General features: G+C 30.0%; 1 protein-coding gene across 1 annotated transcript in view; it reads left to right on the top strand.

Moving 5' to 3' along the window:
- LOC129966689 (uncharacterized) overlaps window positions 1-8,100 on the top strand; it is a 67,901-nt gene extending 59,801 nt beyond the window's left edge. Inside the window, exon 18 of the mRNA XM_056081203.1 lies at window positions 6,183-8,100. Coding sequence (XP_055937178.1) covers window positions 6,183-6,198 — 16 coding nt within the window. The 3' untranslated portion in view covers window positions 6,199-8,100. The remainder of the gene's footprint in view (window positions 1-6,182) is intronic.
- The last annotated feature ends 6,413 nt before the right edge of the window (window positions 8,101-14,513 follow it).

The following is a 14,513-nucleotide window of genomic DNA, read 5'->3' as shown; positions in this document are numbered from 1 at the left end:
CTGAATTGCAGCCCCTTTCTGTTGAGTGCTGTCATCCACCACCATTTGGACCAGTATTTATCTACTCCTTACGATGATACTGCTGTGAAGTTAAAGAACTCATTTTATGTCGACAATTGTGTGACATCTGTAGATTCAGAGCAGAAACTGCAACATTTTATTGAAGATTCCATAAAACTGATGGCACAAGCCAAGTTTGACCTTAGAGGGTGGGAATACACAGGAGAGGCAATTGCATTAAAAGATCCCAAACCAACTCCTGTTTTAGGACTTTTGTGGGAAATATCTGAAGATGTGCTTTTTTGTGACAATCCTTTACTGGAAATGCCTCTCGATACAATTACTAGACATGTGATTTTATCTTATGCCAATAGAGATTTTGATCCGATTGGTTTGAATTGTCCAGTATCTTTGAAACCTAAAATATTATTGCAAGAGAGTTGGCGATTGAAACAAAGCTGGGATTCGGAAGTATCAACGGATATAAAGGAAAAATTTCTAAAATGGATAGAAGATATTGAAATGTTACATCTTGTGAAAATTCCAATAAAAATTTTTAACAGCAATGTTTCTTCCCTTAGCTTCCACGTATTTTGCGATGCTAACGGCATTTCATATGCAGCAGTTGTTTTCATCCGATGCCAATCAGTCCATGGAACCTCTGTACAATTACTAGCTGCTAAATCTAGAATAGCACCACTAAAATCCATTACTATACTGAGACTGGAATTCCTTGCCTGTTGCATTGGTGCAAGACTCTTAAAATTTGTAAAAGAGAGCTTAAATATTTTAAATGTGAAAACACAGTTTTGGACCGATTCTACCACAGCTCTTCAATGGATCAGACGAGACGAACCTTGGAGTGTTTTTGTCCTCAATCGAGTGAATGAAATTCGGAAGCTGTCAAATATAGATGACTGGAGACATTTTCCGGGACCATTAAACCCCGCTGATTTACCCTCTCGTGGATGCTCCGTTTTGAAGCTTCTCAGTTCTAAATGGTGGGACCCAAATGGTTACTCTTACGTGAGGATTTGTGGCCAGAATCTAATCAACATGTTAATAAAGAGATTGTCTCTGTAGAAAAATGTGGCAAATCAATTAGTCTTGTAAACAATTCTCCTGTTACTGCAAGTCTTTTTTCTCGGTTTTTCAGCTACGCCAATATCATTAAAATTTTGGGTTGGATTTCAAGATTTCAGCATAATTCTAAGACCGCAAAGGAATGCAGAAAGGAGGGATGTTTGACTACATTTGAAATAAATGAAGCAGAAAAAAGGATTATTAGGATGATTCAAGAAGAGTCTTTCACCGAAGAATCAGTTAGAGGTTTGAAGACCCTCAATGTCTTTAGAGATGAGGAAAGTATTTTAATGATTAAAACAAAATTAACTGAGAAGGACGACTTGCAAAATTTTAGATACCCCATTCTTCTTCTTGGAAAACATAGATTAGTAGAGCTTCTTGTCAGAGAAACTCATATGATAAACTCTCATGCTGGAGTGCAGATTCTATTATCAAAATTGCGAGAAAATTTCTGGATTATAAATGGAAGAAGAACCGTTCGTAGAAAAATTAACAAATGCTTAAGATGCAAGAGATACAATTCCAGGAACATAGAGACCCAACCTATCGGTTTGCCTCAGGACAGAGTAGAAGAATCAGCTGCATTTGAAGTGAGCGGCGTAGATTTAACTGGACCACTTACGCTCAAGTCAGGTGAAAAATGTTGGATAGTTCTTTTCATGTGTGCAGTGTATCGAGCAATACACCTTGAACTGACACTGTCACTTGATACTAGATCCTTCCTTCTTTGCCTTCGACGGTTCATAGCCAGACGAGGCCGACCAAAGGTTATTTGCAGCGATAATGGCACTAACTTTGTAGGCGCTGAAAATTTTCTGCAAAAACTGGATTGTGATGTGATCGTAAGAGAAATTTCTATCCAAAGAATAACGTGGAAATTCATACCACCCTCTGCACCCTGGTGGAGTGAGTTTTGGGAACGGATTGTACAAATGGTGAAAAAACTTCTTAGACGTGTCTGAGGAAATGCCTGCTTGTACTATGAAGAGTTAGTTACTATATTATGTGCTTGTGAAGCGGTCATTAACTCCATACCTCTTACGTACTTATCCGAAGATCCCAATGACCTCATTCCGCTCACTCCATCAATGTTTATACAAGATATTCCAAAGGTGGGAGTACCCGATTTAGATCAACTCGAAAACTACCGATGTTAAAAGACGTCTGAATTATCGACTAAATCTTGAACAACACTTAAGAAACAGATTTCGCCGTGAATATTTAGGCATATTATTATAACTACAGAAGGAAAGCAATTATTATGCAGTAAAACCAGGAGAAATTGTCTTAATTGAAGATGATTCAAAGAAAAGATTAAGGTGGACAATGGCTAAAATTCTCTAAGTTTATCCAGGTAAAGATAAAAACTTCAGAGTAGTGCGATTGAAAATACCAAGCAGTGAGATTGTACGTCCTGTTCGTTGGATTTATCCTCTTGAGATAAAGTGTACAGAAGATGAAAGCCCTCTTAGTGAAAAACCTCTTACAACAAGAAGAGGTAGAACTGTAAAAGGGCCATCAAGATTTTTGAGGACTTGAACAATTCAAATTACTTTGGATCCAATGCTTATTTACTGTTTGATTATTAACGAATAATCAAAGGTAGGAGCGTTCGGTAAATATCATAATCTAAATCTGTTAAAGACATTTAGCAGACGATTCCTTTTCAGACATTTTATAACTGCTGTTATTTTTATTTTGTTAAAATATTGTTAGAAAGTAAAAGCAAACGATTTTTTCTTTGATATACATATTTTGTTAATATTATTTCCTTTACTTTTTGTATAATAGTTGATGATCAATTGTAAACCTTCTGGAATGTGGCAATGTTTATAAGATACGCTGTTTGTTTTAAGAATTTAAGATGCTCTACAAGCTATTGTTTTAAGCTTAAGAAAACGGGTAGTTTTCTAGAAAGCATTCAAAAAGAGAGCCTTTATGTGCAACTTTTTACAGGCGCCTCAATCTCAGGAGACACCCGAGCACAAGTCGAATCTGGTTTGTCAGATAAGTGAATTGAAAACCGCCAATATCGTTTTCCGCCAATTTTACAGTAACCAATTTTTATCTGCGAAGCGGTAAGCCTTGTTTCGTATTGCAAGGATAAGGAATAAACATGGAATTCAAATGTGCGTTATGCAGCTCTGAAATTTATAAAAAACGCAGTTATTTTAAACGCATTTTATAAAAAAACAATTCATAATATTTTCTTTTCAAATAAAGAAATAAGAGCTTCTCCCTATGAAGTTATTGCCTTAAGTTCCGAACACATATGTTAAAATGGACCCAGTGAGAGTTTTGTAGAACTGTGCATTTCATTTTTATTGAAAGACAACATTTATAAACCTATATAATAACAGTTCATAATATTTTCTTTTCAAATATAGAAATGAGAGCACGCTTAGAAACATGTTGCATACCCTGATTTCTTCTATATCAGCTTTATTATAAAACATATGTGAATGTAAAATTTTAATCAACTGAATTACAAAACAATATACTATAGTACTGATATCTATCTATTCCCAAATAAATTTCGCCAAAATATGCATCTAATTGTCAAAAGAATTGATAAATAGCCAACAGAAGATTTTCCGTGGCGTATAGTTTGAAATCATATGATCGAACTAACCAATCAGATTCGACTTGTGCTCGGGTTTCTACTGAGATTGAGGCGCCTGTGAACTTTCTCATGGCCAAAAAGCATTATTGTAAAGTTTCGGTAGGTTTGAACCGTCTAGCTTGCATCAAATTGTGTAATTGCAGACCGTTAATTTTCTGAGAAAATTCTTCTATCAAGTGTTTTTTCATTTGTTCCCAATTATTAATTCCGCGAATTGACCTTATTAGAGTTAAAGCTGGACCAGTTAAGCATTTCTTCACAAAGATGACTTGATGAATTGGATTTTTTATTTGGTATAAATCAAAAATATCTTCAACATTAGAAATGAAAGTTTCCACACTATAGTTATCCCGAGATGAAAAAGGTTTTATTAATTCGACAATATCTTTCAAGCTAAAAGCAGAAAAGGTATTGTTAATTTTTTCGGAATAACTCTCAGAATTATTCAAGGAAAGGGGAAACTTCTGAGTCAGCCCATCTAAATCAATCGGCGATTTCCGGTGTTCAAAGTGTAGTTCTTTCGAAGTATCAGGAATGCGTTATGGCAGATTTTGTTTTGGCTCCGCTTCAAGGTCATTGTCAGTGCTCCAATCAGAAACTTCCGTTTTCAGCAATGTGAGATCACATAAATTAGTACGGATACATCACAACATTTTTCCAAATCCGTAAAAAATTCTAAGTGGAGTATGTTGCAAATCGCGATTAAAGACTTTGCAATTTGTGGATAAATGTTGAGTAGACATTATTCTATGTTTTTAGACACTTTTCACAGAATTATTCAAAATTTGTAGCAACTGTGATTACTATACACTCAAAATAAATAATTCAATTAGAATACGCTATCAACAAATGTTAAGAAAATGTGCAATATAAATTCAAAAATGAAACAATGATATTTTGCTACAATGTATTAATTCGAAATTTTGTTCAAAAAGTATTCATTCCAGTTATCTTACGAAATGAATTCAAATAAGCATCAACTTCATTTTAAGCAGCTATATTATTTTAAATATTCCAGCAAAAAACTTTTTAATTAATCATCACACAGTAATTCAAAATTTGTTTCGAAATCTTCAAATTATAAATTCAAAATTTGTTAGGTAGTCTTCAAATTAGTAATTCAAAATTGTCTTCAAAATCTAATAACAGTGGAAGAAAACAGAAGATTTAAATTCGGCATCAAAGGAACATCAAATAGGCAATTAACATCAACAAATTTCTTCAAAGAACATTTGTTTCTTCAACATCAAATGTATAAAATTTCAACAAATAACTTCATGAATTATTCTTCAATTTTCTTACACTTTTCTTACACTTTTCATCAAATTTGAAAGTTTGTATTGCATCAAAATTCTAGATCAAGCATCAAATATATTTTTTTTTTCAAATAAAATCATCAATTAAAGAGTTTTACTCACATTTTGCCGTTGTAGAAGATACTACTTTCGGTTTGATCATCACTTGCAAATATCCACAATACTTGCTCCGTGTTCATCATTTGGTGTCGTTGGTTTGAAGACAATTGGAATCCATAAAATATTGTCTAGGGTATTGAATAAAGTGGCCAATATCCAACCGGCCAGAGCTCCCATGTGGGTTTGAGTGTTAATCTCAGAACCAATAATGATGAGAATTTGATCGTTTTTAAATATTGTTTGATTAAAATTTATAGGGACTGGCACAACATTTAGGACGAGCACAACACTTCAAATAATGAAAAAGTAAGGCTGGCTGTCTTTTACACAAATTAAAACATCATAAAGCGTCCATTTTCCGTACTACATGAAGTTCTTCCAACTCTTCCTCTAGCGGGGACTATCACGTCACTCCCATGGATGTTGCCATCGCTTGGGGCTAAATCTATCCCACATGTATATATATGTGTGTGTGTGTATGTATGTAAACATATTTTTGAGCAGATGTGTGGCCAACGAGAGATGACACTTTCGAATTTTTAAAATTTCGAATTTATTCCATCTCGGGAAGCATAAATTACGTAGAAGGAAGACACGGCAAGATACATCAGTCCACAACACAAGAGAAGAGCAAAACAAACCAAAATATTTTTCTTCAGTGATTTTATACTATGAGATTCTCATAAGGATTTCTTTGACACATGTCGACTTAGGAAAGGAAAATATAAATATCTTTTAAGAGAATTTGCTTAGTGTAGCAGATTTTTACCCCTTCCCTTGGAGCATGAGAATTTGCTAATTAAAGCAATTTTACAGAGCTCATATAGGATTAATTTAATAAAAAAAGTGGAATTGGATGAGGAAATAAAGGACCACTTTGGAATGAAGTTAATAGGGGATAAATTAAGATAAAATTTGGAAATTTACTAGGATTTAAATTAGATTAAGAGATATCATAACATATATATATAATATAATGTGTGACATTTTTAGAATCTTTTCAAATCATTTTGTTTATTTTTATCTTATTTAATATTTCTACATATTGTATTTTTCAGAAGCAAGGATAGATGACATAAAGCTATATGAGAAATTATCTGTCTAAACATTATGCTACGGCTCTCCTTGTTGCGATGAGTTCAGCAAACTGCGGCTGAATGCCCAACAGGAGTTGTCCGCTGAAATTCCTGCCGAGATGGGCTTCTGCGTGAAAGGGCCAATTGAAGTGGAGCTCACCATAATGCTTCAGGCTCTAATGGGATCAACCGTTTCACTGTTCATAAGCATCTTTCTTGGAAGTTAGTCTTACAGGTGCCAATTGATGCAATTGAGGTCTTCTCTACCTAAGGAAAATGCATCAAATAATATATGTTACATTCCTGGGCCCTTTTTTTAGAATCTGGTGGTGAAACATCAGATTCTGTGTGACAATGGATTTAACTGGGAAGTTAAATCAGAATAAAAGCAATTTTCTGAAAAGTAATGGAATATCATTTGAATCAATTATACCATATATGAGAATGAGTTGGCTCCATTTATAACAGTGATTTCAAATAGAGGGTTTAATGTGCGTTTTAATGTTATTTTATCTTGTTCAAGCAGACTGAGGTAAAAGTGATTGAAATCTGAAATTTTTGAGTAATTGTAGAATTTTGTTTTATAGAGAGAGTGAGACAATAAATTAAATTGCAATTAATGAGGGACACAGTATACTGAAAAGGGTGCTCTTAGATAAAGAAAAGAGTGTATTGCGAAATATCTTAACCTTTAAAAATAAGGCTTTTTTTACCTTGGAATAAAAGCTATTTTCAGAACTTATGTCTTGATGTCATGACGTATGTATGGTAGATATGGGATATCTCTAAGTTAAGGGAATCTCTTTTTATATTTATTCAGTGCCTTATCCTTAGCAATAATCAGTTATATTTTGTGATAAACAAAATAATCAAAATTTTGAAACAAGTTCAAAGAACATCAGTAGTGTTGTTATATAGAACTGTTTATAGTAGTAGGTTATATCTTTTTATGATAAATAAGCTTAAAGGCATTCTTGTGTCTTCTAGTATTCTCCCCATAAATGCAGCAATGCTAAGTGGAGAAGAATTATCATTAATCTCTTTCCTCTCTCACATATTCATTTTGGTTCAATATAATTCTAAAGCTGTTTTATTTCCATTAAGTAGCCAATTTTAATTTGAAAATGGCACTAATAAAATTGTTTACTTGGCCATAAAAAGCCAAACTAAGTTTGTCCTGCCTTATTGATCTAGAGAGTTTTAAATATATAAAATACTTTGTCTTAAAATAGTAAGGAAATATTTAAAAAGCATTTTTCTGGAACTACTTTCTTTGTATGATACTTGAAGATTCAACTGTTTGGAGTAACAACTGCTTTAAAAAGTTATGTATAAATGAGATACAAATGACACTTTAGTTTAAATGAGCATTTCAGTTACTGAGCTTGTTATAAATGGTGCTAACTTTGCTTAGATACTTTAAGTCGAAAATGTGTCTTCCTCAATTTTATTTTAAATCCCACTTTCTCTTTAAAAATCAAAGGAGAATATTGGCCGTTTAGTATAGCTATTTCAAGGTTTGCTTATGTAAGCATGGTTTAATTGGTTGTTGAAATGACCAAAACCTTTATTGTTTGATGCAGGTGCTCAGTTCACTGAAGAACTTATTATAGAATGTTAATGTAAGAGCTTTTTTTTGTATATATATAGTTTTCCTTCCTCTGTAACATGTTACAAACATAACAAATTACCATACAACTTTATAACTAAGATAGGTTTCACAAATTATATTGTTTGAATTGTTATGAATGTAATATTGGGATGTGGGTATGGTGTCAAAAAAGTGCAAAATAATTATAGAAAAGTTTCTTTCATTTTAATTCCTTTGTTTGTAAATGACTAAGATTTTTTTTTTTTTAATTTGAGGGTGTGAAGTATTTTAAAGAAATAGTTAAAAATTTAAATACTCATTTTTTTAACTGCAAGCATAAATACACCCTTTTTTTTTTTAATTTTAATGTCTTGTGTATTTTGTCTGGCACAAATAAATTTTAATGTATGTCTTAATCTAGTATTATGGACTTTTTTAACTTAAATTTTACTGAGCAGGTTTTGATTTATGTGGAATTTTGCTTGTATTGTAGATTTAAAATCATTTATTCTCAGTTTCTTACTAACTTTATTTGTTTCCTGAAGCAAACTGTGAAAACTGCTGGCATTTCTCCCCCCCCCCCCTTCCTTCTTTTAAATCATATAATGAAAATATTATTCTCAGACTTTTTGATATTGCTTGTTTCTTTAATACCTTGTATTCTATTTTTCTAGTCAAAATGAAATCTTTATACTGTTTTATGTATATTTAATAACCAGATTATATCTAAAAAGACCATTATTTTAAAGTGATTGTGATTGATGATAATATGCATCAATTTTTAAATATATTATCTTTCATTTGTTTTTCTTTGGCTTTCAACTTTCCTGAGCTCAATATAAAATCCTATTAGTGCCTATTAGTTATTTTTATAGGGAAGTTTGAACAAAACCAAGAAAAAAGATACTTTTTTATAGCAATGGACTAATTTATTCAAATAGCCTTAAGATACATTTTCATTGAGAATTGAAGTAGTATTTGATAAAAATTGATATTTTTTATTTCTGTAGAAGGCATTATTTTCTGTTACTTTCCATTATCAGTTTTGTTGCTTGTTTCTCAAATAACTGACCTTTCAAAGTAAAAAAAATTCAAATGAATGCTTAATGTGACTGTGTAGTTTTTCATTTAAATTGTATGCTATCTATGAGTTGGTGCAAGCAGAATTAAACCTTATATTTAATGATGCAAAAGCAATTATATTACAATCATACGCTGATTACTATATATATATCAAGAGGAACTTTATGACTTAACATGTGGGATGTTTTAGAGATTAGTAAGCAGATGTACTATATTGGAAGCTGCAGCTTTCTCATGAAACCATCCATAAGTTATGTGTGTTCTTGAAGCCAGAAATCCTTTATTGTAACTTTTATTGTGATATCTGTTTTGAATTTCCAGCAGTATGGGCTGTGATTTAACTTATATCAGTTATTTTATTTGTTTAATGCTTGTAATCTTTCAAATGGTCTTGCCATTTCAAGCAAGTTTGTTTTCTGGTCATGTTTGTTACTGGTATTCTTTAATTTATTTTGACATTATTTTGTTACAAAACTCTGTAATGTTGTTGTTCAGAGAATATGTTTTTAAAATGTGAATGTATTTTTAATGTCCATGCAGTATATAGAGAGAGAATGTATCGAATCCATTTAGGTACCTTACATTTTGAGTTGTGAATACTATGTACATTTGTCTTTTTATTTATATTATTTAATGTTTGTTAAGTCCTGGATTATTTTTTTTTCTTTTTTTGTCAAATGAATTAGAAATATTGATATACTGTTGGTATACAATATTAAATGAATTTTTAGCCAAACTTAATCTATTTCTCATCACTCAGGTAGCAAAATACCTCTAATGAGATGAAGTATTTCATTTAAAAAGCTACAAAATATGTTCTTTGTTTTCTTTAAAAATATTTATTATGTTATTTTATTTTTCTTTTTAATTTTTATTTAGTTTTTACATTCAAATTCTACAATTTTGTACCAGACAGATTGCAAACGGATATGCTTATATTCTTTCTTCATTACTCAGTAAGATTTATTGATTTATCTGTTGTGTGTGTTATAAATGTTTTATCCTAGCCAATATGCAATAACAATGAAAAGATACTCCTGGCCTGCCTTATTATCCAGGATAGCTTATATGCAATGAATAAAAGTGTTAAATTTTTACAATGCAAATTTTACATTTTTATATTGAATAGATTACAAGACAAAATATGTGTTTATATTCTTTGCTTAGTTAATCATTAAGTTTTATTGATTTATATGTTGTGTTTGTAATAAAAGTTTTACCTTTATCAATATGCAATAACCACAAAGAAATACCTTCACCTGCCTTATTATCTGGAGTAGTGTATTTACAATAAATAAAAGTGTAGAATTTTAACTTATTGCAGATATTAAAAATTCTCTCCTCTTTCACAAATTTATATTATTACGTACAATTGCACATCAAATTGATTTAGTTAATCCGTATGTGACAGAATCACTAATTTTGGAAGATAAATAAATGAAGGTATATATATTTAAAAACCTGATTTCCTATCTTATTTATTTATTTTTTCTCTCTGATGTAATAAGTTCAAAATTATTTCAGATTATTGAAAAATATTATTTCAAAGTATTATGGTTTTTCAACTCCCACCATAATTACTTTGGATGTTTTTTTAGAATTCTGATAATCTTAACTCATGTCCCATTTGATTAAAACTGGAATATTAATAACATGTGTGAAAGCATATTTATGTTTGTTTTTTTAACGGTGTTCTTTTGTTTCTTGTCATTTAGAGAATCATAATAATTAGGGTGATGATAAAAGTTTTTCCTATGTTTTGGATTTTAAAAATGGCAAAATGTTTTTAAATCTTAAAGTGCCTAGAATATTCCTTTACTTCTGTTATTGAAGAAACTATGTAAATGTGATTTAGATGCCCACTTGATCCAGATTGTTAAGTATTCCTCCTTTAAAATTTGCATAATTTTTGGCTGCATCTAAATGTACTTTTAATTAGAATATATCAACCATTTCTTGTCACTATTATTATAATTTATGTAATGTGTAAATAACTCTGCCATAAGTAGAATTTAGATAAAAAAAAATTATATTTTAGGACTACAGGTATGAAGAACTTATGTAATCTACCTGTGTACTAATTTTTTTCCTCTAAAATAATACAAAGCATTTGCGTGCTATCATTTAGAATTATTATAAAAATCATCAATCAATAAAACTTGTCTATTTTTTTAAAAAATTACTATCTGATAAACAATTTACTGTTAGAATTGGTAAAAGTAAAATTAGATTCAAATAGTTTATGTTGTAAACCTATATCTAAAATGCTGTTCATTATTTAGGAAAATCTGTTCGATGTCTCTGGTATTTTTACCATCTTCTTTTACGAGAATTTTTCTTAAGTGTCTGTTTCATGCATTCCTAATAAACATTTTCACTCACATTTGCTATTAAAATAAGATTTGATATTAAAAAATTATAGCTTGTGGAATGTAGATTATAATCCATGCAAGAAGCAACAAGAGGAATGTTTTTAAGAACATTTCTCTTAATAATCACATTTACACACTAAACAAGCACAAACACAAAGATAAGACAAGACATTCAAGTGTGTAGCTTAACAGGATGGCATCATGTCTCCTTCTCATTGCACTCGCAATGCATTATGGGGTGGCATATGGGATGACCTAATCAGGCATCACCATCTAGTATCCAAAAGAGAAGATAAATGTAACCGCTACATTCTTCAGTAAGGATTTAATGGTGTGTTTTACATGCAGAATTAATTCCTCTTATATTTTGTTGTAATAAGTTAAAAGTCTACACTTTTTTTTAAATTTTGCCTTTGCTGTCATATGCATTCATCATTTCAGACTACAATAGTAGTCTGTTTTCCAATTTTGCTCAAAGACAATTTACAAATTATCATGTTTTCTTATGAATGAGATATTAAGATATGCTTGATTGTTTGATAAGTGTAGTAGATAGTTTTTAAATTTAAGACATTATGTACAATTTTAAATTCTGTTATATTCACGAATAGATTGTTATAAAGGTCACTGACCTTTTGTATGTTTGAATTGTACAGCTAATAATAAGTCATACATTAATTTTCTAATGTATACTTGTTATATCTTTTGTATTGCATTTCAGTATATGTGACATGTTTAATGTATATTAATTTTTTGTGAACAAAGGTTTAAATGAATTCATTAATTTTAATCTAAAAACAAATTATTATCTATTTCATTTTAATCATTTAACTGAGCAGGGGCTTCCAAACTATGGGTTGTGATCTATTGGTAAATCCTAAGTCAAGTTAGTGATAAGATATAAGCATATATGTATCTTTCCACAATTTACAAAATTGTGGTTTGAGTATAGCATTTTATTCAAGCTATATATTAGATTTTTTAATTTTTTTATATATCATTTAATAATAAATGTTTTTCTTTTACAAAATATCCATTTGAGCCTATGAGACCTCTTTTAGAAAGAATGTGTACTGTTAATTTTTGGGAAAGCTCAATGAACCGAGGATTAAATGGATCACTATAGATTCAGTTTCTAAAAAGTGGATCACAACGTTTAAACATTTGGGAACCCCTGTATTAGAGCAATTTTTTTATTTGTTTGTTTATTTATGAGCTTTAATTGTTAAAGCAATTTAAACATGCACAAATTTCATTTTATTAAGAATTCTTTTCCCAAGATTTAGATGTACTTTTATACATAGACCTTGTGTGATTAGACTGTGATTGCATTTTAAAAACCTCTTCAATCTGAGGAAGAAAAATTAAAACATTGGTAATTCGTTTTTTCTTTCTTTTTGCCAAATTTTTATTTTTAAAAGGCTTTTTTTTGCAACTATTATTTCTTCTATCCATTATGTCCTTCAGTTTTAGTGTCATAATTTGATGATTCTAATGAATTTATTTTTTTGTTCTGAAAAATGCATTTGTGCCCCCACAGTGATTTCAAGATAAATAACTTTTAAAAGTACCTAAATGAAAATTTCATTTATTTGCAGTATTCTTTTCTCTTTTTTTTTTTTTTTTTTCATACTTTTGTTGAAGATATAAAGCATTGTTTTTGTGATATTGATATTCTTTTCATGTCATATCCTATTATTTTCTGTGTAAAAAAAATATTCCTTTTTAATTAATTTTATGGCTTAAAATTTATACTGCTTTCACACGTTTGGTGCAGAAGAAATTTTTAGAGAAATTATTTCTTTGTTTAACATGGACTTAAAATAGTCCTTAACTCATATGTTGAACTACATTACTGAACTGCACTCAATTTAAATGGAAACCAAGTCAGCAATTTTAATGTGGAAACCAAGTCAGCAATATATATATATTATTTTGGTATTATATGATATCCACCTGATTGCCTGTTACTCTATCATGATCTGTTAATCTATCATGATATCTGATTGCCTCACTTTGCTAGTCGCAATAAAAGTACTTAAATACTTTGCCTTTTTAATAAATATCAACTATGCAATTTACAAAATAAGTGTCATTAGCACTGAGTGTCCTATAATTTTCCTAATGAAAATAATTCTTCCATTTTATTCCTTTTATATGAATAAAAAACTTATTTTATAATATAGAATGCATTCATATTAAAAAAAATTTTTAAATTTTATGAATGAGTTTAATTTGTGTGTTTCAACCTGATTTATCTACTGAATCATATGTGCTGTGTGCTGGAAAATATGGTGATATGTAATTTAAGACATGTAAATAAGATGTTATTATTCAGAAGCAAAAATTTTTGTAAAAATAAATTATTATATTTATGTAAATTTGTGTTTGAACTCTTGTTTTTCATATATATTGGATTCCCATATTCGTTACCAAGAACAAAAAAAAAATGTATGCAGATTTCGATGTGTTGTTATAGTAAATTTTCTAGCATATCTACCCAGAATTTATTAATTATTTCTGAAGAAAATTTAAGGTGAAGGGGGGAACCCAAAAATAATGGAAAAGATTGTTTATTTTGACAAACATTGTTTTTTGTTGTTTATTTTATTTTTACCTAAAATTTAAAAAACTGAAATGAAATAAGTCTACATTCTCAAATATGAATGTATACAAAGAAACTGTATTATAACGGTCAAAAAATTCTAAATCGAAATTAGAATGAATGTCCATGGTTCAAAATACCCCCAAGTCCAGAAAATGCATTTTTGAAATTGACTGTCCATTTGTGAATACGATAATTAAAAAAATGCTTTGAGTTATATTGGTGAAATTTGGTATACGTTCATATATTAAATTTTTCAAAAAATAAATAAATAAAAACATTCAAAGGAGGTCTGATTGTCCAAACACTATTAACTACTGTTCGTCAACGGATTCGGAGGCGATCACTTTTCGACGATTTCATCTCTTTAAAGGGTAAGAAGCGAAACGACGAGCCCATTTCCAGTATTCTCTTTGACCATGGATTTCCCCCATTAGATACTTTTTAATTCGATTTTTTTTTTTCATGTATATGTGAGTGTTGTGTTATTTCTGACAGCATTTTATTTTAACTCAAAATTTCATATTGATATGGCTAGTTCAAGTGATAAAAAAGCTTTCAGGAGTGGTACGAAGAAAATTTTATATAATATAATTAAATATTGTGAAAAAGAAGCAGAAAACGGGAATTATTTATTCCTGTCGTATAGTTCCTGTCCTGAA

This window comes from Argiope bruennichi, chromosome 4, assembly GCF_947563725.1.
Source record: "Argiope bruennichi chromosome 4, qqArgBrue1.1, whole genome shotgun sequence".
NCBI classification, from domain to species: domain Eukaryota; kingdom Metazoa; phylum Arthropoda; class Arachnida; order Araneae; family Araneidae; genus Argiope; species Argiope bruennichi.
This window is presented reverse-complemented; position numbering and strand designations above follow the sequence as displayed.